The sequence below is a fragment of the Leucopleurus acutus genome (assembly GCF_964270905.1).
Source record: "Leucopleurus acutus genome assembly, chromosome: 2".
Classification (NCBI taxonomy): domain Eukaryota; kingdom Metazoa; phylum Chordata; class Mammalia; order Artiodactyla; family Delphinidae; genus Leucopleurus; species Leucopleurus acutus.
Window position 1 is genome coordinate 69,176,786 of NC_139143.1, and position 24,786 is coordinate 69,201,571.

Sequence of the window (24,786 nt, forward strand, 5' to 3'; positions counted from 1 at the left end):
CAACGAAGATCCAACGCAGCCAAAAATAAATTAATTAATTAAATAAATTAAAAAAAAAACAAACGAGAGAAAACACTAAGCTGGCCCAAACTGAAACTACAGACACATTAGTGGCTAGATTGAGGGAACAAGATGGGACATCAGAGACATTAGCCTGCTGCGTGGCCCAGCTAAAGGGGAGGCAACTTCCCTGACAGAGAGTCCGAATGGTCATGGTCTGTCCACATTGGGACCCCAAAGTATGGGACCCTACAAGAGCACTGATGAGGAAAATTGGGATGAGGTCATAGGACTCCCTGCCTCAGTGAGGCCAGTGGCTGGCCCTGTGATGACCACCAAATATAAATAGCGGCTTAGACCACAGAGTGCAGATGACGATCTGCTCCCTCCCCCAGAGTGGGGCTAACTGGCCACCCTCAGACATTGCACCCAGACTGAACTAGTTGAACTGGGTGACAAGAGGGAGGGAATCAGGCGTGGCTTGGTTGCTGCATATCTGGGATGTTGGTGGGGAAGGCATGATGTTACCTGGCCTGGATATGTCAAAGGTGGCCTCTGTGACTAGGCACCCAGCCCTCTGGGAGCATTTATATGGGGCCATCAATGAGGGCAAAGTGATTTCCTTCCTCTCTTGGATAATGGCCGCCTGCTGCGCCACCTGGCCCAATGAAGGGGATGTACCTACTCCTCCTCTCCATTGGCAAACCATGGAAAAACTACAAGATGTATTGAGAAAACGAGGCATGAAACCCACCATATATGCCCAGCACTATCGGGGCCCAGACAATGAGTTATTTACAGCAGGCGTGAAGAACACAATCCTCCAGTCTGCTCCTGGGCAATGGTATGGGGCTCTAGTTTGCATCCTGAGTCCCTCCGTAGGGCACCCACTTGCTTGGGTGGTGCAAACAATAGCAGAGTTGGGAGAAATGGAAAAGATACGGCACCAGGGGATCAGAACCACTAATCCCAAAGACGTGGGAGAAGGAAGTAAGGCTCCTCCTTGTTCCTTCCGGGGACTCACCCGAGTAACTAGAAAACAGATGGGGCAGGACCTAGTGGCGGTGGGGAACCCTATAACCAAGATAGATAAGCAGCCCAATGCTACCTTAGTGGAGCTGTGGCAGAAGCTAAAGTCTGAACAAGAGTTTACCGAATAAGAGAGACCCAAGACACTCCTTCCACTCCTCCAGAGGAAGAGGCCCTACCATTGGAGATGGAAGGAATGTGTCAGCCCCCAAGGCCACTAGATTAGGGGTATAGCCAAGGTCCCAGAAGGTCCCAGGTCACAGTAATGTAGGTTTCAGGGAAAGATCCTGGGCCACAGTAATGCAGGTTTCAGGGAACCGGAGGCCTCATGTAGAATTAACCATTTATTGGTCCCTAAAGAACAGACAAACTATCTTAGCCCTGGTGGACACCAGGGCTGAATGGACATTAATATAAGGAAATGTCAGCTGGCCCTGTGGCCCACTCTCTGTATGACAGAGAGCCCTGGGTATGGCGGTGGAATGGTAAGAGCAAAAAGATGTCACTGATGTTACAAACTGGGCAGTTACCCCCCCACCAAATATGAAGTGTTCATAGTTCCAATCCCAGAATATATATTGATACTTACAATGGATGTGATAGCAGGTCTCACCTTACAAACTAGAGTGGGGGAATATTTCCTATGAGTGCAAATGATAAAACAGGGGACTTCCCTGGTGGCACAGTGGTTAAGAATCTGCCTGCCAATGCAGGGGACATGGGTTTGAGCCCTGGTCCGGGAAGATCCCACATGCTGCGGAGCAACTAAGCCCGTGCGCCACAGCTACTGAGCCTGTGCTCTAGAGCCCACAAGCCACAACTACTGAGCCCACGTGCCACAGCTACTGAAGCCTGTGTGCCTAGAGCCCGTGCTCCGCAACAAGAGAAGGCACCACAATGAGAAGCCTCCTCACCGCAATAAAGAGTAGCCCCTGCTCGCCACAACTAGACAAAGCCTGCGTGCAGCAATGAAGACCCAACACAGCCATAAATAGATAAATTTATAAAATTTTAAAAAAAAGGATAAAACAAGTTAACAGAGTCTTTCTCAAAAGGACGCTTATCAGATATTCTTAAGGACACAATAGAACTGAAGGAAATTAGCTCTTGAAATCATACTTCCCACTTAAGAAGGGCCTCTACATTGGACTGGTCTACAGAAAAGACTGCTAACCCCAAATGAAATCCACACCAAGAAAAAGATGACAACAGTGGTAGGCAACTGACACAAAAATCTGGACCAGGCCTGTTAAGACCCATTCTACTAATTTTTTTTTTTTTTTTTTGGGGGGGTGTACGCGGGCCTCTCACTGCCGCGGCCTCTCCCGTTGCGGAGCACAGGCTCCGGACGCACAGGCTCAGCGGCCATGGCTCACGGGCCCAGCCGCTCCGCGGCATGTGGGATCTTCCCGGACTGGGGCACGAACCCGCGTCCCCTGCATCGGCAGGCGGACTCTCAACCACTGCGCCACCAGGGAAGCCCCAAAATTGTATTTTTAAATTTCAGATTGTATCCAAGTTTCCTGATTTTTCCTCCCTCCTTTTTTTTCTTTCCTTCCTTTTTTTCCTCTTTTTTTCTTTCCTTCCTTCCTTCCTTCCTTCCTTCCTTTTTAATAAGTATATCTCAAAGCCACTGCACACACACACAAAAAATCAAAAATCAAAATTAACTATGGCTCAGGCATCCAGAATAGAGCAGGATGGCCACATAGATGTGATTTTAGACACATTCCTGTATTCCTGAAAACTTGAGGTATTCGAACTGTATTACAGACCAGGACAAAAAAACACAGGCAGGAGTGGAATCATCTCAGAATGTGGTTAAGGCTTGTATTTTGCTTGATGGTCATGATCTCCCCTGTGTTGTGCCTGTTAGATGCCTTACATTTCATCCTTAGCCTGAGCAGAGGAACTGGGCAGCAACGATGGTCTCACTGCAAAATGAGTCTAATTGCTGGGTCTACAGCGAGATGCTGTTGGTGTCCTCCTCTGGACTTTCACGGAAAATTGACCTGGCTAATGCAACCACGTGGGGACAGCTGGCAGTGTGGGGAAAAGACTCTCACCCTCTTCCTGTCCTGCATGCCAATAGGTCAGAAGGACTGTCATTGGTAAATGTTACTGTAAAACACATGTTACACTTTGCCAGGATTACGGCCTATGAATGCCCCCGGGCTATGTTGTGTGTAGCAGAATAGGCTGGCTCCTGGCCACACAGGTCCAACTAGTGGGATTAACTGCTTTTTGTTTGGAAAGACCTAATGGGCCCGCCCCTAATGGCACCCAACACAACATGGGGTGGCAGACCTGTACTGTGACTGCTGACACTTGGCTGGGCCACCAGAATGTTTCCTTTAAAGCTGGGGTCTTGCCCCCCACCCCATGGCTCTGGGTTTGTGGAAGCCAGAGGTGACCTTTCCTTATGCCTGGACAGGATGCTGCTGCCCTTGACTTCCTCTTCATTGAGCGGATAATCTCCTGGCTCCATACTTTGCGCACATCGTAGACAGTTACTGTCTTTAGCATACTAGGTGTCTTACTCTTAATCTCCTTTAGCTGCTGTTGTCTGTATTGTATTTGTGGCATCTAGTTGCAGGGCACCTCTGCATACCTGACCCCAGGGATATCACAGAAGAGGCGAGGGCCAAGATTGTGAGGGTCAAGCAGTGTAGGTAGGGGTGGAGTGTATGATCAGGCCACTCAAGATGGCTGCTGTCTTGCTCTCTGTACATCTCCTGTTCAACCAGTCCCTGTCTTACTGACGCCCTAACTCACCTGACTCCCTCCTAATCATGGAACCTAAACAGTAACTGCCCATGTGCTTGCCCTCCAACCCCTGCCCCGAGCTCGTGATTGTTCTAATCCTTAGGCCAGAACAGCTCCACCCTGCTAGTTTATCAAAGGGAAACACCTGCCCAGGACAGCCTTAACCTGAGGGCTAGGAGGGACCTGCTCCTCTGCTGGTCTCCCTCATAACCAATGAGCAAACCTGATGTCAGTTCCCCCTATAACTGATATCCTCCCTCTCCCCTGGTAGCCAAGACTGTTGCCCTGCCATTTGTTCTGAAATCTGGTTAGCAATGTAATCACCTAGAGAAGTCAGAAGGGGGCCTGTGGCTGTAAGGGGCAAAAGAGTACCCGAAGTTCCCTTTTAAACACTAAGCCAGCTCCCTTGGGGCTGTAGTCACCCTCAGAAATACGTATGTGTTTGGTTGGTATGTTTCTTGTGCAGCTTGGAAGTCAGAGTCCCAGCAGGAGGAGGAAACTCCCCAATACTTAATTCTAATTTGGGAGGAACCAAGAGAACCTGATTTCATTACTGCTGCCCTTGTGGGCGGGGGAAGTATCTATTTTCTTTTTCTGCCACATCACACATGACGCGGTTCACAGGACACACACTCCCTCAGGCAGCTACAATGTCTCTTCTCTATATATGTGAGTCTGTTTCTGTTTCACAGATAAGTTCATTTGTGTCATATTTTAGATTCCACATATAAGTGATATCATATGGTATTTGTCTTTCTCTTTCTGACATACTTCAATTAGTATGATAAGGTCTAGGTCCATCCATGTTGATGCAAATGGCATTGTTTTATTACTTATTAGTATTCCATTGTATATTTGTACCACATCTTCTTTGTCCATTCATCTCTCGATGGACATTTAGGTTGTTCCATGTCTTGGCTATTGTGAACACTGCTGCTATGAACATAGGGGTGCATGTATCTTTTTGAATTATAGTTTTGTCCGAATATATGCCCAGGAGTGGGACTGCTGGATAATACGGCAGCTCTAGTTTTTTGAGGAACCTCCATACTCTTCTCCACAGTGGCTGCACCAATTTACATTCCCACCAACAGTGTAGGAGGGTTCCCTTTTCTCCACACCCTCTCCAGCATTTGTTATTTGTAGACTTTTTAATGATGGCCATTCTGACTGGTGTGAGATGGTATCTCATTGTAGTTTTGATTTGTATTTCTCTAATAATTAGCGATATTGAGCATCTTTTCAGGTACCTATTGGCCATCTGTACATCTTCTTTGTAGAAATGTCTATTTAGGTCTTCTGCCCATTTTTCAAATGTGTTGTTTTTTGTTGCTGTTGAGTTATATGAGCTCTTTTTACATTTTGGAAATTAAGCTCTTGTCAGTTGCATAGTTTGCAAATGTTTTCTCCCATTCTATAGGTTGTCTTTTCGTTTTGTTTATGGTTTCCTTAGCTGTGCAAAGGCTTGTAAGTTTCATTAGGTTCCATTTGTTTCGTTTTGCTTTTATTTCTATTGCCTTGGGAGACTGACTTAAGAAAACATTGGTACGATTTATGTCAGAATGTTTTGCCTATCTTCTAGGAGTTTTATGGTGTCATGTCATATTTAAGTGTTTAAGCCATTTTGAGTTTATTTTTGTGTGTGGTATGTTCTTTCATTGATTCGCATGCAGCTGTCCAACTTTCCCAACACCATTTGCTGAAGAGACTGTTTCCCATCATATATTCTTGCCTCCTTAGTTGAAGATTAATTGACCATAGGTGTGTGGGTTTATTTCTGGGCTCTTTATTCTGTTCCATCGATACATGTCTGTTTTTGTGTCAGTGCCACACTGTTTTGATTACTGTAGCTTTGTAATATTGTCTGAACTCTGGGAGGGTTATGCCTCCTGCTTTGTTCTTTTTCCTCAGGATTGCTTTGGCAATTTTAGGTCTTTTATGGTTCCATATCAATTTTAGGATTATTTGTTCTAGTTTTGTGGAAAATGTCATGGGTAATTTGGTAGGGACCACATTTGTCTTTTTAAAAATTAATTTAATTTATTTATTTTTTGGCTGTGTTGGGTCTTCGCTTCTGCATGCGGGCTTTCTCTAATTGTGGCGAGTGGGAGTTACTCTTAGTTGCGTTGTGCAGGCTTCTCATTGCAGTGGCTTCTCTTGTTGTGGAGCACAGGCTCTAGGAGTGGGGGCTTCAGTAGTTGCAGCATGCGGGCTCAGTAGTTGTGGCTCGTGGGCTCTAGAGCACAGGCTCAGTAGTTGTGGCACACGGGCTTAGTTGCTCCGCAGCATGTGGGATCTTCCCGGACCAGGGCTTGAACCCGTGTCCCTTGCATTGGCAGGTGGATTCTTAACCACTGCGCCACCAGGGAAGTCCTTGCCTTTCTTCTTTTTTAATTAAAAAAATTATTTTTATTGAAGTATAGTCAATTTACAATGTTGTATTTAGTTTCAGGTATAAAGCAAAGTGATTCAGTTATATAGATATGTATATTCTTTTTCAGATTCTTCTCCATTATAGGTTGTTACAAGATGTTGAATATAACTCCCTGTGCTATACAGTAGGTCTTCGTTATCTATTTTATATATAATATTAATCCAAAACTCCTAATTAATCCCTCTCTTCACCTTTCCTCTTTGGTAACCGTAAGTTTGTTTTCTATGTCTGAGTCTATTTCTGTTTTGTAAATAGGTTCATTTGTATCATTTTTAGATTCCACATATAAGTGATATCATATGATACTTGTCTTTCTCTGACTTATTTCACTTAGTATGATAATCTTTAGGTCCATCCATGTTGTTGCATTCCTTTTTATGGCTGAGTCATATTCCATTGTACATTTGTTCCACATCTTTTTTTTTTTCTGCGGTACGCGGGCCTTTCACTGTCGTGGCCTCTCCCGTTGCGGAGCACAGGCTCCGGACGTGCAGGCTCAGCGGCCATGGCTCACGGGTCTAGCCGCTCTGCGGCATGTGTGGGATCTTCCCGGACTGGGGCACGAACGCATGTCCCCTGCATCGGCAGGTGGACTCTCAACCACTGCGCCACCAGGGAAGCCCATTCCACATCTTCTTTTTCCATTCATCTGTCAATGGACATTTAGGTTGCTTCCATGTCTTGGCTACTGAAATAAAGCTGCAGTGAACATGGAGGTGCACGTATCTTTTCAAATTAGTTTTCATCTTTTACAGATATATGCCCAGGAGTGGGATTGCTAGATCACATGGCAACTCTATTTTTAGTTTTTAAGGACCAATATGGTTCTGCATAGTGGCTGCACCAATTTACATTCCCACCAATAGTGTAGGAGGGTTCCCTTTTCTCCACATCCTCTCTAGCATTATTTGTAGACTTTTTAATGATGGCCATTCTGACTGGTGTGAGGTGATACCTCATTGTAGTTTTGATTTGCATTTCTCTAATAATTAGCGATGTGGAGCATCATTTCATGTGCCTGTTAGACATCTGTATGTCTTCTTTGGAGAAATGTCTATTTATGTCTTCTGCCCATTTTTTGATTGGTTTGTTTTTTGATATTGAGCTGAATGAGCTGTTTATATATTTTGGAAATTAAGTCCTTGTCAGTCGCATTGTTTGCAATTACCTTCTCCCATTCCGTAGGTGGTCTTTTTGTTTTGTTTATGGTTTCCTTTCTTGTGCAAAAGCTTATAAGTTTAATTAGGTCCCATTTATTTTTTATTTTGTTTCTATTACTCTAGAAGACGTATCCAAAAAAATACTGCTGTGATTTACTGATACTGTCTTTCTAAAAGTGGGTTTAAGATTAGTACAACTAGCATTAACTCATAGCGCTATACAGAATAAGAAATGCAAAGTGTCTGGCACACAGCGAGTACTTAGTAGCTATTATCACGGTTATGCCACCTTCTCTCACTTCTAGTGTGGCAAACTCCTTGAGGAGCTGCGTCTTCCTTATGCTTAGCACAGTGCCTGACATAGGATAGTTCTCAAATATAGATTTGTTGACAGATAAATCCACCTATCCATTGGCCATCTAGTCAACATTTATTGAACAACTGCTAATTGCCAGGCACTGTTCTAAAGATGGATCAGTGAACAAAACAGCAAAGTTCTGGCCTCTCAGTGCTTATGTTCTAGTAGGGAAAACAGACAAGCACATATATAGTTCGACAGGGAGAAAAAAGAGCCAGGTTAAGGGGTTTAGGAAGAGCCAGGGATGGGTGAAGTTGCTCTTTCACATATCATGGAAGGTCTCTCTGAGAAGGTGACATGTGGGTAGACACTTAAAGGAAGTGAGGGAGCAAACCATACAAATGTGCAGAATGTGTGTTCCAGGCCGAGGGAACGGCAGGTGCAAAGGACGTGAGGCAGGCACAAGTGTGGTGTTTCTGAAGAATGAGAAGCCTGTGTGGCTGGAGCAGGATAAATTAAAGAAAGGGCTTTGATATCTTCTTCACTTGATTAAAAATGAGCACACAACACAGTCCAGTAATTGAAAAAGATGTATTAAAATATTCACAAAAATACAACAATTGAAAAAGAAAAATTAATGAACTTGATTTTTTTTTTATTTTTTTACCTAGCTGAATACATTTCCATTGAAAAACTACAGATAGATTGAAATTTTAATCTCAAGTAATCCTTTAGGTGCCCCCTTAGAAAAATCATGTGTAGTTTTAAGAGGTCTCATTCTGCCAATAATCAGACATGGAAAGGACAGCCCTGCCATTTGGAAGCAACCCTGCTGTTGTCATGTGTGTCCAGGGACGAGGATGCTGGGACACAGGAGAAAGGGTCAAAAGATCCACAGGAGTTGGTGTGAGGAGTTTCGGAAAAAGCCCCAACACTGAGGTGCTCCACCCAGGTGTGAGCGGCTTCTCTCAGACAAATCAGTCACAGACCCAGAGTAAGAAGCTGGCAGCTGACCACACTTGCCCCGCAGAGGAGGCCACAGGGAGGCAGGGGAGGGAAGGCCCACGGCTGTGGTTAGCGAAAGCGAGGGCTGGTGCTCTGGGTGGCAGCTTCACAAACATGCAGAGAAATCAGGGCTCTTGCTATCAGGAGGTGTGAGGAAGTACGTATAGTAGATTCACTGGACCTCTGCGAAAGGTTAAGGAGGATCCCCCTTTCTCTGCCAAAAACGACCGTAAGGAAGTTACACATATCGGTGCACACACTTGGTCTCCCCACAACCTGTCTTCTTTCCCCCTGAAGTCCCGGATGGCTGTACAATTCTCACAGTGGGAGGGCTCACCAAGAGTATCGTCATCCTGGCATCAGCCTGAAGGGTGACAGCCCAACACCAACCCCCGCCTTCCCAACACACAAAAATGTCTCCTAAAGGTTCCTGGAGTCTTCACCGTGGAGGCAGAGAAGCCCCAGGGCGCAAGGCAAAGTTGACCACTTTGCAGAACTGTCTCGGGTAGAGCGCTCCGCGTCCCTGTGTCCTGCGCGGGACCTGTGAGCACAGAACAGGCAGACGCAGCAGAGCCGGCAGGTTTTCTTCCCACGCCGCAACACACGCCAGACGCACCAGCTTCGGAGATGGCCGGTATGTGTGATGACGCAGCCCGCTCCCCGCTCACGTACATATCAACGGAATGTAAGTTGGAGCATCATGTGAATAACAACAAATAGTCCCTCAGCAAATAAAAGACCACACGTATGGGGCAGAGTTCGTTTTGTAGCTCACACACCCTTTCTCTATGTAACCACTTCGTGCACACCTTTAAATCTAAATCCTTGTTTCCTTAAAACTCAGCCTTCAAACTCCCTCACAAAGATGACAAGATGGGGCGGGGTGGGGGGAGATGGCAGCTCTTAGGGGTCCTCAAAGTAAATGAGAGAAAAACTAACATTACCTGTCATCCCTACTTACCTGACACATCCTGGGACCCTATTGTCAGTATTCTTCCTCTAACAGTGGGCTTTCAATTTTAAACGAAAAAAATTATTAAAAAAAAAAATCCAGAAAATGGGGGAATGACAATATAAGTGTTTAATGATTTTCACCATGCTTTTCAGTCTGGGTTAAAAAATCACACAGGTTTGAGATGGGGTGTTGGGGGCAGTGGTCAATGGGAGAAAATAAATTGAGAAGGATGCCCAAATTGTCTAGATTTCTCCTCATCTCATTGTTTATCAAAAGAACAAAAAACCAGAAACAGAAGAGATTCCCAACATAGAAGTACTAACCTTGTTGGCTGATTTTAAAAATCTAGACCCTTTTTAGCCTCAAAGGCCTCGGAGGCATCATGAATCTATTACAGAAGCCATGACTGATGCTGCCCCTGCTGGAAGCGTGACTGAAGCTTTATATGGAAGATTCTCTAGAAAGCACTCTGCGATGCTGGAGACTGGCAATCTAATTATTCCATTTCTGCCTACTTAAAAGGAAATGAAACTCAGCTCCTTCAGGTGTATGGGGACTCTTATTACAAGTACGAAGGACTTCAGCAAAGAATGTAACACACCTTTTGCTCTCCCAATGGTACAGTACTCCTCAAGCCAGGCCTGGGTTCTCTACTTCAATTATATATTGATTATGGTATTGATCTAAAAGTACCTGGAAGGAAGTGACTTCCGGCACTGATCCTTTGCTAATCTTGCTATGATGAATCCACAAATTGAGACAATATGGTTACAGGGTGTGATGTTATAGTCTACACAACACTGAAAGCTAAAAACTGCCCTGTGTTTTAGAGAGCAAAATAGCAACAAAATCTCTCACGCTGTCTCCGAGTGGCATAGCAAATGGATGCTTTCTAAAAACAACCGCCAAATAGGTGGTACACCCTGGGCTAAAGGCCACCCTGAACATGCTTCCATCGTAGCATCTCCACTCTCCAAGTACAATAAACGCGAAGGCGGGTTAAGCCCTTACATGAAAAGGCCATGTCTATTAGAATACTAAAAGATCTGCTACCATCTCCATTAAGGCAAACCACATCTAAATGATGGTGATAGGAATGTGTCTGAATTTTCTCAACTGTAAATGACCCTGAAGGGAAGTACAAAAACAGACAATTTACGGATACGTAGAATCATACCATCTCTTCATCATGCAATACTGGCTCCTCGCATCAGGAAGATTAAATAGAATATTTATACATATTCTTTATACACTTCTTTTTCTCCCTCTATGAATCAACATGTGCTTGTCCGTGTCCAGGTTTCCAAGGCCACACATGGCTATGAGCTACATTTTCTGCACAAGAGTCCAGTTTGGATTTGTTTCTTGCTTAGGATATGACTGGGGTCTTCTCAATTTTTCCGGATGTCCGCGTACACCACAGACTCTGACTTGTTAATCTTGTCGCTGTGATGTCCGCCAGAGTGGTCTAGCTGCGCATATATGACTGGGCCCTGGAGAAGAGAAGTAGAATTAGAGGTTTGGAAAAACTGGTGGCCCCATTAGGTGCAGGGACAGAAGCAATGATTAAAGGGAATATTGTTAAGGTTCCAGAGCGAAGAGTTCCCTCTTTTGAACGTCTTCAGGTACATATGTTCCTTCTTAGGAACCGTATGTCCAGGACTGACTTTATTTATTTCCTGGGATTGACTTTAAAACAAGATTGGGGGGCTTCCCTGGTGGCGCAGTGGTTAAGAGTCCGTCTGCCGATGCAGGGGACACGGGTTCATGCCCCGGTCCAGGAAGATCCCCCATGCCGCGGAGCGGCTGGGCCCGTGAGCCATGGCCGCTGAGCCTGCGCATCCGGAGCCTGTGCTCCGCGACGGGAGAGGCCACAACAGTGAGAGGCCCGCGTACCGCAAAAAAAAAAAAAAAAAAAAAAACCAAGATTGGGTATACTTGGTAATTGTTCAAGCTGGTACATAGAGATTTATTACATTGTTCTGTCTACTTTTGTATCTGTTTTAAAATTTCTATAACAATATAATATTCCTTCCCAGGAGTTACCCTTATCTTAATACCTATCACAGAATTCCTCAACTCTTGTAATTGGGAGTCTCAAGGACAAACATGGGCACTTCTGTCAACCTGAGACCCACTGAAATCATGACTTTCAGAATGATACAAGAAACCAACATATTCAGTGCTACTCGAAAATACAATCAATTCGAACTGGTCACTTAATACAAACAGGTACTTAAAAAAAACTTCAAATATTCTTCCACGTACCTACTTATACTATAATTCTGTTAGTCTAATCTTACCATAACCAATAAAAATATTGCTTCTTTGATATCTAAGATCAGGTAACCATTTTTCCTGTTTTAAAATTTAAAATAACCCCCAAAGCCACAATCTGCAGAGCTATACGGAAAAGCCCTAACTGGACTAAAGTAGAAGAGGTCCTCTTCTCACCCTCGGCAGTAAGGAAGAGAGCTGTCAGGGTCCCACCCGGGACAGTGAGGCAAAGTTGCCTGGGCCAGAGCGAGTCCTCTGACTCTTGGGGAAGGAGGGAAGGCCGAAGGTTCAAATATCAGACAGGTGGCTGTGCTTCACAGCCCTTAAAGTCCCTTCCAACCCAGAGATTCTAAAATTGTAAACAGCAACAACAAAATAGGCCTGTTTCACGGGTAAAGAAAAGTTAATATAACCCAAAGTCGACTTCTCTCCCAATCCAGGGATTCTCTCTTTGAATAGTCTACTACTGTGCTCAAGCTTTCAACTTTGAAATCATAAGCTCAGGAGCCAAAGTATGTGGTTTAAAATAAACATCCTTGAAGCTGTTCTGTATGAATCTGTAATGGTGGATATGTGACATATGCATTTGGTGAAACCCATAGAAATGTACAACACAAAGAGTGAACCTGAACATAAACCACAGACTTTAGTTAATAATAATGTTTTCTATATTAATTCATCAACTGTAACAAATGTACCACAACAATGCAAGTTGTTAATAATCAGGGAAACTTTGGAGAGGAAGGAGTACATAGGACCTCTCTTTACTTTCTGTTAGATTTTTCTATAAACCTAACACTGCTCTAAGAAATAAAGTCTACTAATAAAAAGAAGAAAAAAATGGAAAAAAAAACCCAAACATCCTCACTCCCATCTAGGAGTCCCACAACCTGCATCCTTTAGTGTGTAACGTGGAATCCTGTGGAGTTCAGGGCCCCCAACTTCTACAGAAGGCGTATTTTAAAACCCCCAAGCATTAGTTTCTTTATCTCTGAAATGGCACTAACAATAGTACTATACGTCTTAAGATGGTTGTGAGAATTAAATATGATATCTACAAATAACTTAAGCGGCGTCTGGCAGCACTCAGTACATATTAATCATTATTCTCATGAACATATTGTTGTACAAATATACTTGAAAATATACCGAGGTTACCAGTCAAGTAAATCAAGCAGTCAAAGTCAGTGTGTTTGTCTTTAGTCAGTGTGTGATACTCTCATTCCTGTCACGGGTAACACAACAGATCACACTGTTAATACTGAATCAAACTGAAACCCTCTATATTCATCTCAAAAAGCGGCAAGTTAAATGTGATTCTACAAAATAAAAAGTTAAAGTTAACTATTTTCTACTTCCAGGAAAACAATGACAAAAGTGTTTTCTAGTAAGTTAATGGATCCTTGGTAACAGCCATTTCCAACAGAACATCCTGAAATTAAATTATGTAACTTCCTAGACAATAAGACCTCATCCATTAGGAGGCTTAGGGTGTATTCATGCGGGAAGGAGTTTACACTGTGTGACAGATGGTTACAAATTCTTTCCCTTGTTGCATCTACACCCTTACAATATAATGCTGCAGCTCCTCCCACCAAGAGTCAGAACCTGCTTCTTAACCCCTTGAATCTGGGCTGGTCTTATCACTTGCTTTGACCCACAGAATGTGGCAGAAGTAACATGTGTAAGTTCCATACCTAGACCTCAACAGGCCTTGCAGCTTCCACTGTCTCCTTGATCTTGGAACCCACAGAGCCACCACCACCATGTGAAGAAGCCCAAGCTACTGCTGGCTGATGGGAGACACACAGCCCCGTTGTCCTGTGTCTCTCTGGTCCGCCAACTGCCTGCCAATTGTCAGCCTATGAGTGAGACCCCTGCCGGCTGTCCAGCCAACTGCAGATGCACGAGCGAGCCAGCAGAGGTCAGCTGAACTGCCCTAGACCAGAAGACCTGCCCAACCAACCCACAGAAGTGGGAGCCAAATAACTGGTGGTGGTTCTAAGCCACTATCTTTTAAAGTGGTTTGTTACATAGTAATAGATAACTGATAAACTGTGTGAGTGGAAAAGACAGAGCACAGAGAAAGCAACAAAGAAAAATAACAGAATAATCTCTGAATTGGTCAGTAAATGTTAAAACACCAGTAAGGTCTTTCATGTGAGACAGTATTGTCCTTCATGGCAAGAGAACGCAACGATTTGCTGAAAGTAACTGGGAAAACACTGAGGGATAAAAGGAACTCCTTCCTACAGATGGATTTAGTTTCTTCAAATTGCTTCCCACTATCTAATGTCCTCACTCCCTTTCCCCCTTAGAATGTAATAAGGCCCTCAGGTCAGGGGCTTTGCTAAATGCCTAGAACAGTCTTTGGCAGACTGTAGGTGTTGGATGAAGGGGTGGATGAAAGAATGGATCTAAAGGAATTCTCACCAGAATTGGAGCTCAGGAATCTGCTGATCAATCTAGCTCAATCTAACACAGCTCTCTAAAGTTGGGTTCCGAGGTTGACTTGGCAGCTGTAGGTACCCTGGGTCTCTGTGGGACATGCCTCAGGACTTTAACACTTTGAGGGCCAAGAAGACCACTGAGGACTTCAGGAGGGGTCAGTGAACCAAGATCAACTTGGAAATGTACCTGCCATCGCTAAGATATTTATTTTGGGGTGTTCAAGAGTTAAAACAGTATCAACGATAACACCTACATTAACCGAGCTTTTTTTTTTTTTTTTTTGTCTGCATTGAGTCTGTTGCTGTGCGCAGGCTTTCTCTAGTTGCGGCGAGCGGGGGTTACTCTTCATTGCGGTGCGTGGGCTTCTCGTTGCTGTGGCTTCTCTTGTTGCTGAGCACGGGCTCTAGGTGCATGGGCTTCAGTAGTTGTGGCTCACAGGCTCTAGAGCACAGCCTCAGTAGTTGTGGCTCATGGGCTTAGTTGCTCCACGGAATGTGGGATCTTCCCAGACCAGGGCTCGAACCCGTGTCCCCAGCATTGGCAGGTGGATTCTTAACCACTGCGCCACCAGGGAAGTCCCTTAATGGAGTTGTTTTTACTGTACATCTTGACACTCACTCACTTTCCCTCATCCTCCATTTTTTTTTTTTGGCGTCGTCACAAAGAATTACCATAACCAAGTGAAAAATTGCTCTGTACATATATATTTTCCCCAACTACTTATTATACAAATAGTCTTTACTATTGAAAATGTTTCAAGAGACCAATTGCTTGACCTAGGTCTATTCTTTTAGTTTCAGTTAGAGATGAAATTACCCCTGAACTCTACTTGCATGAAATTTATCCCAATATAAAAACATACTGGTGAAGGTGTGGGAAGAGGGTCCAGGAAAAGAGGGTTATGGAAGAGCAAGGAGACCTATCTCTGAACAGATATTAATTTCTCGGAAGCTATTATGTCCTGAAGTACACTTTCCATGGTCTCTGTAGCCCTTTAGAATCTGAATCTGGTCCTTCAGGCCTTAGGGGACTCACACCTGACAAGCTAGCACAAGTATCACTAAGAGAGAACATCTGTTTTTACCACATGCTCATTGATTGTTCACAAAACACATTTTCAGTATTTATTTCACATCACCAAATATAGATGTGAAACAGATGTGTCTTGTGACATTCTTTGAGATAAATGAAACTGATTATCAAAAGGAAGTTGAAAAGAACTGGACAGGCAGGGTAGAACAAATACATGCCTTAGAGCCCCACACAGATCGGGGGTCTAATACCAGCTCTGCCACTAACTACTGACCTTGAGCAAGTGACTCAACCTAACTAAGCCTCAGTTTCTTCACGTGTAAAATAGGGACAGTAAAAGAACCTGCCTCGTAGGGCTGCTGTGAGGACTAAATGAACGAATGCACATGCTGTACTTCTGGAGACATCACATATCTACAGACTATAGTTGACAAATACATAACTGTTCCCTCACTGTCCTCCATAAATACTTGCCCCCCCCTTTTTTTTCTGACTGTACCACACGGTATGCGAGATCTTAGTTCCCCGACCAGGGATCAAACCCCTATGCCCTGCACTGGAGGCATGGCGTCCTAACCACTGGACCGCCAGGGAATTCCCGCTTGCCTTTTGTATACAAAGCATTAACCATTTCCAGAAAAGGATCTAGAAAACCAACTGTTCGTAAGATATATTGACAAAAATTATTTGAAACCAATGTCCTTCAAAGCTAAGCGTTACAAAGAAAGATTTGTACTTATCTTTTCCCTAATGCCAGAATACTCCAGACTCTAGGTAGCGCCTACCTAACACCCTTCCCAACTCAACCTCCCTCTCTGTTTGCGGGAAGAGCCCTAATTCGGTTCTGGTGTGCACCTTTCCTCCGCTCAGGTAAACGACCCCACTCTCCCCTGCCCCCAGGGGTGAAGCCGATCTGTCCCCCTGCAGATGACTGGAAGGGGCATCAGCGTGTGACCCACTCTGCCAAGGGGACTAGGAAAAGTTTGCTGGGGAGCCCCAGGTAAAGATTTTCCTCCATAATAAAAGCCACCTGGGAGGAGATTCAGCGCTAGGAATTCAGCTCAGGTGCCTTTTTTCATGAGCTGCCTGAAACCACGGCAGCCATTCTGAGGCTGAGGGAAGGAGCCTGAGAACAAAGACAATATGCAGAGGAGGAAGGAATAAAATGGAAAGAACCTGGGTCTTAATGACATTGCTGGGCCTCTTGTGAGTTAATAAACTTCTTACTGTTAAAGGTACTTTTAGTCAAGTCTTCTGTTACTAGTCTTCCAATTATAGCAAAAATAGTGGCCAAAGACAGATGAGTAATATAGTGCACTTAATGCCCTGCCTATTATGTTTCATCTTTTGTAAATTTCCTTCCTGGAGCACTAGTATTCTTTCTCTTCTGATAAAATAACTTTGAGTTATTGATTCATCCAAATAGTAATGACTAATGTTATTAGACTCTCAGATGATGCCTGCAGGTAGAAAATGGAAGGTTCTGATAATCAGGGAGCATGTCATGATAGAACCCTTGGAAGAAAGTCCCAAGGGGTAGTTTGCAAACATCCCTACCATGCACCCATTTCACAGATCTGATTGCAATAGGTGGGCAGCAACTGCCTAAACCTCTCCTTATAAGGCACCGTGTACCATGGACTCTTACAATTAGCAATGGAAAAATGAGAAGGGGCTTAAAGATCAATTTGCCCCAACCCATCATTTCAAAGATAAGGGAACAGATGTTGAAGTTAAATAATGCCCCACAAGTTAACATGATGAGCTGGACCCCAGCGTCAATACTAGTTTGTAACACATCACTAACCCGTAAAACACTAAGATGTCTATCTAAATATGAAGATTTCCTCAAGGCTGTTTTGTCAGGATATTTGCATAAAAAAATTCTCCATATCATAGAAAAGCCTGAAAATGACCTGAACAACCCAGGAGACTCTGAGGTTCTGGAGGGCAGGGACTGGGTGATACTCATGCCTGCATTTCCCACGTCCAGTTTACGCTGTAAGCATGCTGAGCACTCAGACGTGTGTGGAAGTGATCAAAGAGAACGTGCAACGGAATGACTGAATTTTCAAAACAATTGCTACCTTTGCTTGTGCGCAACTTACAAAAAGTACTTAATCTCATAAGTTACCTAATAAGATGAACATATCAGGTCAAGCCAGTTTTTCCTAAACCGTGAAACCTTTTCTGCCTCAGTTTGAACAACTGAAGATGGAGTAGATCAAAAGGATCCTGGTAAGAACAACTTCCACAAACACCTCCGGTGCTCTGACACAGAGGTGTTTCTGATACACATACTGAAGACGGGCGTGTGATGGCAAAGTAAGAGCACACGCCAGCGTCACCTAAGGCCCTGGAGCGCTTAGGAATTTTGTGGAGTATCTGAAGCAAACGTTTTAGCCCCAGGATAGCAGCCCCTGTTCCAAGTTGACCATTGAATGCAAACCGAAATAAAACAAAAATTGGAAGCTAAGTCTCCAGGGGAATCACGCAGTCAACTTCCAAGCCTTGTGTGGACTGACAAAGGCTTTATAAGTCCCAGAAACAGGTAAGGCAGAAAATGTCTTTAACAAGTTGTGTAACTGTAAAATAAAAGGTACAGTATGACTTGATGAAAAATAACCAAGTAAGACAAAGGGTGCTCCAGGGACGTGTCACTGAACAGAAACCCTGATTTGCAACATGTTAGAGAAGAGGCCTTCAGGGGCCTGTACTGAGCGCAAAGGAAATAACCTAGGAATCGACTGTGAGGCATGCTGCGGCTTTCCTCTCAAAGCTGACCTGGTGTCATACTGCAAATGCGGAAAAATGATCATATAGATTGACACAGTGCTTGAACTGCTTCTCACTAGCCTCCAGAAAATGCCGCAGAGTCAGGCCTGGGCAGAACCCTGGGGGTTTACTCACAGGAATGCTGAGCCCATCTCTGACTCAGGGACAGCAGTCACAGCAGGGTAGGGTCTTGGTGCTGAAAACAGGGCGGGCAAATCCACTTACTGAACAGGGAGCCCTCCTCTCTCCTTCCTCTGCTCCATTCCCAAGCATGGAATCAGAGGATTTCTTTCTGGAGAAATCGACTAACCCAAGAGAAAAGACCTTAGCAACTGATACGTAGGGGTCCCCCAGTGAAAGCCAGCCAGCACTTTATACAAACAGTGAAGCCTACTACCCAGTAAGCTCTGTCTCTGCTTAGAGCTCGTGATCAGATCTGAGTGCCTTCAATACAAACAGATAACCAAGGATCGCTGGGCCTTTGAGGAAAGCTTTTAACGTGACAGACAAAAATTATAAAAGAAAAAAGGGAATTCAAAAGAAACAGCAAAGTCCAGTAACAGAAGAAAACATTGTTTAAAAATCATGAAACAAGAAAAAATGATATGCTCAGAGAGATAAGACAGTGCATCCATGAAAAGTATGGGTTATCGGAACCAGAGAATAAGCAATGGCTCTTGAAAATTAATAAAAAGATAGCAGAAATTAAATATTTAATAAAAGTTCGAAGATAAAGTTACAGAAATTTTCTAGAAGAAACTGCAAAACAGAAAAAATTAAGAAAACGAAAGGACTGCTCTAGATGATCTAACTGCTAACAGGAATTTCCAAAAGAGAGGATAGAAAATGGAAGGAGGAAATTTTCCAAAGAATAATGGAAGACAATACCCTAAAACTGAAGGGCAGAGTTTTCAGACTGAAAAAGCCCACTGAGTAGCCAGTACAATGAACAAAAAAGGCCCACAATTTTATAAAATTTCAGAGCATGAGGGATAAAAAAGATTCTAAGAGAAGGGGAATAAAACTGGTCCCACCCGAAGGAGGAGGAATCAGAACTGTATCAACTTCTTAGCATTGGAAGCTACAAAAATCAGCAATGCCTCAATATGCCGTAGGAAAATGATTTCCAACCTGGAATCCTACCCAACCAGATGATCAGTCAAGCTTGAGGGAGGAGAATAAAAACAATTTTAGACCTGCTAAAAACAAATGTATTATCTTACAGTTTTGGAGGTCAAAAGTCTGAAATGTGATTCACTGGGCTAAATCAAGGTATCAGCAGGGCTGCATTCCTTCTAGGGGCTCTAGGGAGAATCTGCTTCCTTGCTTTTTCCAGCTTATGGAAGCTGCCTGCATTCCTTGGCTTGTGACCCCTTCCTTCATCTTCAAAGCCAGTAGAATATCATCTTCAAATCTCTGGCTCTCACCCTCCTGCCTTCCTCTTATAAGAACCTTTATGGGGCTTCCCTGGTGGCGAAGTGGTTGAGAGTCCGCCTGCCGATGCAGGGGACGCGGGTTCGTGCCCCGGTCCGGGAAGATCCCACATGCCACGGAGTGGCTGGGCCCGTGAGCCATGGCCGCTGAGCCTGTGCTCCGCAGCGGGAGAGGCCGCAGCAGTGAGAGGCCTGCGTACCACAAAAAAAAAGAACCCTTATGATTACATTCGGCCCACATGGATAATCCAGGAAAATCTCCCCATCTCAAGATCTGTAATCACAGCTGCAAAGTCCCTTTTGACAGGTAAGGTAACATATCCCATAGGTTCCAGGGATTAGGATGTGGGCATCTTTTGGAGGTCATTATTCTGCCTACCATACGAAGCCTCAAAATTTGTATCTGCTGTGCATCCTTTCTCAAGAAGATTAAGGAGGCCTCCCCAAACTCTGATGTCCGCCTCCTCAATTCAGTGAGACAGGTGAGCTGTTTCTGTTTTCCCCTCAGCACTGCAGCCTGGAAAATGCCTTGAGGAGTAAGCTGGGACGATCACAGGGCTCTCCTTATTTGTTTCCCTTCTCTTAGGAATCATGGTGCTGCACAACCTGTTTTCCAGTGTCCGAAGTCCATTGTTTCTTTTTTTTTTTTCCTCCCAGTCTGTTTTCAACAGGAGAACAACGCCCATGGCATTTCAAGGACAGAAGAAAAAGTTTCCAAGGCTTCTTTAGGTATTATGCCTACCTGTAACTCTAACGCCTTTATTCACAACCCTATTCCCATTCACAATCCAAATTAGTGAACTGAGGTATACTACATAATCCAAGAGAGACAGTCGGAGAGACAAACAGAATGAGAGAGAGGGACAGACAGATTAGGAACAAGTAAGGAGCCTCATGTTGTGAAGGACAATGCCTAGAAATCTAGGTTCTCGCCCCAATTCTGTTGCTAACTGGGTCTGTGCTTTTAGTAATTTAACATCGCAATGCCTCAGTTTCCTCACCACGTAGGACAGCTGTGAACTAAGACTGTGGAATACTTCTTCCACAAAACACTGTTATCCTTTACTTCCTCTTAAATCCACCCGCCCCACTACACTCTCAATCCCGCCTCCTCAGGGCAAAGTTATAACTGGCCACATTCCTTCTAATGCTTTCTACCCCAGAAGACCAGAATTGGTACTAAGCTCTGGAATTTCTGCCATTTATAGTTACGCCAGCATGGCCAAAACACAATATTAACCTCAATGCCAGATTCCTGCTAAATTCCAAATGAAAGTTATTTCTTCTCTGTACTTTCTACAAGAAGCAGAAACTAAAGCTTTTCCTTGTTCATCGAGCCTACTAATTATTCAGATAAATGTTTACTTTCAATTTCTCCTAAAGAATTCATGCAAAATAACTTTTCTGTTCTATTACCAACACCAAAATCAACTTTTTCCTGTGAATTCCATGGCTTAAAGAACACCTCAGTATAGAATCTAGTTCACTAGCTTTATTTCTTTGAGCAACGAAAGAAGAAGTATTTACATCTGACAAAGTCATTTCCTAATTTTGCTTGGGCCAATCTGTTAGTGGTGGTTTGGTGGAAACCTTTACTCAAGTCAGATTCTTCCCTACATACCTTCTTGTGGTCCTCCGAAACCAGCCCTTATGTTCCCCTCTGTTTCTCTAGGTCTCTCTCTTTCTGTCCGTTTCTCACAGCTCAGTGTTCTTTCCCACACCCCACAATGTGACAGAGCACCAAACTGCAGAGCATGGCATGGTGGGCGGAACTGCAATCAGCCATTACCTGGTGAGATCCAGAAGGTAGGCTCTTTACTAGACCCTCTGTGTCGGAGGGGGACTTCCGTGGAGCCTGCTTAACCGGTGACACATTCTCTGATGTATTGCAGCTGATGAGTTGGCAATTTGGAGAATGTAAAAAAAAAAAAAAAAAAAAAAGGAATTAAAATAAATGGAAACAAAAAATATAGAAATGCAAGTGATGACAAAATGAAGTAGAAGATGTATAAAAACAAAACTCAACAAAACAATGAGTATCAAAACAATCACGTATCTTGAAACTATTTTTTTATCCCTGACACTAATTCTTCCAGGTCAGTGAAGCTACTCCAGGGGAGGTACAAGAATCCAATGTGGTGCAATCTCTTTGCCCCAGTTTATAACAATGATATCTGCTGGATGGGATTCTGGCTACAATGTACATTTATCCTTTTGCTTCTTTGGCTTTTTCCCCTACCATAAATCCTCCTTTGGGATACAGGTTTAAAGGAGCAAGCTATACCTTCTTGATAGCAATTCGCTTTTGTGATCATCAAAGGCAAACCTCTTCTGAATGTGCTTCCAAAATGACAGACACTGATCCAGGCCCATAGTCTTGGCTTATCTCATTCCTTCCATCCCCTAGGTCCCCATAGTTTGTTTCCCCATCAATTCCGCAACCAAACCCAAGAAAATCCAGGAAGTCATGGATGATAAGAAACTGTGGAATGCCACATCACACGGCCTGAACTTTTCAGGGGCGTCGGGGTCTTCAACAGCAAGCGCTATCTCATAAATAAACCAGGGAAAGTGAATGCCAGGAGGTAACTCATTAGGGATTCCCTAATGGGATGTGTCTTCAGCAGAGCTTCAATCCCTTATAACGTACTTTTAAAAAATCTCAGGAGTGTGGAGAGAATCACATTTAAAGTGTCGTTACTAAGACCAAAGCGTACAAAGCATTCTGCAAACTGTGCCTTCTCTGAACCGGGAGGCTATATGCCACAAACCAAAATGGTTTGAGTATTGTAACACAAAGAGTCTAACTCAGTAATAATACAATTCAAGTATAAAAAAACTAAAACACACACACACACAAAGGCATTTTACATGAAGAACATATATGTTCAGATGACCATAACACCTGACAACCCAATTTCATTGGGATGGTACACTCAACATGTTTCTAACACAGACACATGACATATTTGTGGACAAACCATGATAGCTGTTGGGTTAGCTCAGAGCTGGCTAGTTAGTTGTCAACAAGGGAGATGGGCTGAATACATACACATGAATATTAACAGCAACGGCCAATGTGATTAGTTACCATGTGTCTAGTGGGAGTGGAAGAGGAGACCCAGCCCTGTTATAGTCCCAATGTGTCGTCTATGTCAGCTTTTCTTAAGAAGTGGAAGATAGGCAGGATCTGATCCCGGCACACCAAGGTAGAAAAGGCAGGGGAGGGGGAAAAAAAAACCAAAGTAAGAAGAATAGCAGCATTCACGATGCCATGCAGAATTCTAAGGCACACTTTTCTGTGCCTTTATTAACCCAAAAAGCGTGAACTACAGAGACTGGCGTGTCACCACCCTGGATTAGTTTCATGTCGAAAACCAATGCTTTGGTTACATTTCATCATAAACCACTCACCATGCAAGGGGGCAGGTACAGTCAGCAGAATAGAAACATTCCAAGCAAATGATATCTGAATTTGAACACTTAAAACTCCTTAAAACACAGCACTCCTAAAAAGTAGAGCGGCACAGCCCAAAGCGAGAGGTCCCCACCATCCACCAGCCAGGGAGTCCAGGGCATGCAACCCTCAACCACAGTCCCTTCCGTGCACTGGGGACGCAGCTCGTGCTACATCAACTGAAACCCAGCCTCACTCTCAGTCTTACCACACGAGTTCTACCAAGCTTATACAGGCTAGCTTTCCAGCTGGAGTGGCAGAAAGAGAGGGTCCTTCAATTAGACACACACCCTATGCTCAAACGTGTTCTCTTTGAGAAGCCGCAAACACAACGAAATTCTACTTTTCTTTATTGCTGGTATATTTTGCTGTGCAACTCTTATTAACTCAGCTTGGATGAGTCCAGCCATGCATTTGAGAATGGTCAAAGCAATAAGCCTTACCAAACTACAAACAGGAAAAGCCCTGCATCATCACATCAGGTGGGGGTCATTTATCAGCATACTCCTCTTATTATTATCATGTTTACCTAACTGAAAAGAAGAACCTTATGAGATTATTACCTAGAGATCAAGTTAAACTCATATTAGGTAAGTGATATCTGTGGCTTAATAATGCTAATTGCAGAGTGGATGATACTGAAACACAGAGCACAGACTGCTGAGCAGTCCATTTCACCAAACCTAAGAAAGAAACTGAAACAGGGATTAGTGTCAGAGTCTACGTTTAACAGCAGGCCACTGATTTCTGCTTGCGCGTGTCAGAACATCTTCTAAGAAGCTGGCTCGATTCCGACATGAAAGCTAACAGTAGCTAATTCTTCACAATTCTTTTCCCATAAAGCATACAGAAGTTTTCATAAACTCTGATTCCTTCCCTCCACCCTTCCCCCCAGAAGCAGAGCTTCTTACCCGGTGTAATCCCGTTTAGAGTTTTTCCGTCTATAGAGGACAGCCAGAATCATGGTGATGAGCAGCGTGAGACCCAGGACCACAGCAGTAACTATACCCACCACCACCCACACGGGAAACGCAGGCAAAATCTCTAGAGAGAAAGAACAAAATAGGTTTAAGGTACATTGCGACAGAGAGAAGAAATGGAATCGTATTAAGTTAATAAACAAGTGTCTTCCTTTAGCGATTACCATACCCTATTTTATTATCCAAATTATGAGATCCTAGTACCTAACTGATGACATAGGAACATTAGCTGATAAAGAATGAGCTTCAGAACTAAAAACATTTCTATATACATAATCCCTCTCAGTGCTCTAAAATCGAAGAAAAGCTGGGGATGTGAATTTACCTCAATCTATTCTCCAACAAAGCAGACTTTGTCTCGAAATGAGAGAGCAGAACCTGCATTTCCTGCTTATTCTCCAAAAAAGGTGAAGAAATAGCTATACTGTTTCTGCCAATGTTAAAGCTTTCTCCTGGAGAATATTAAAACAATATTAATCTCCTTCTTTCCCAATACTCACCCCATCCAACTATAATGAATCTGGTCTTACTTCTAATTAACAGTGAAAAATTCATACTCCTTTAATCTGATCAATATGCCCCAGACAGCAGGTTTATAAATGGAGAAATCAGCCACTCCGGTGGGAATGAGCTCCCTGACCCCCAGGCATGTTCGGTAGAGCCACAGGTCGATGGAAACAGGGAGCGTAACTGTATGGCAGAAATACCCCTTTCAAACACACCCTGAAATGTAA

At 43.7% G+C, this 24,786-nt stretch overlaps 1 protein-coding gene across 2 annotated transcripts in view; it reads right to left on the reverse strand.

Annotated features, from left to right (window-relative positions):
- Positions 1–8,340: 8,340 nt before the first annotated feature.
- Positions 8,341–24,786, reverse strand: part of MPZL1 (myelin protein zero like 1) — a 61,588-nt gene continuing 45,142 nt past the window's right edge. The window contains exons 4-6 of one of the 2 annotated variants that reach the window (XM_082865756.1): positions 23,984–24,116; positions 21,405–21,507; positions 8,341–11,140 (exon numbers count right to left, since the gene is read on the reverse strand). In XM_082865756.1, coding sequence (XP_082721882.1) covers positions 11,039–11,140; positions 21,405–21,507; positions 23,984–24,116 — 338 coding nt within the window. In that variant the 3' untranslated portion in view covers positions 8,341–11,038. The remainder of the gene's footprint in view (positions 11,141–21,404; positions 21,508–23,983; positions 24,117–24,786) is intronic. The other variant, XM_082865757.1, reaches the window with a different exon arrangement.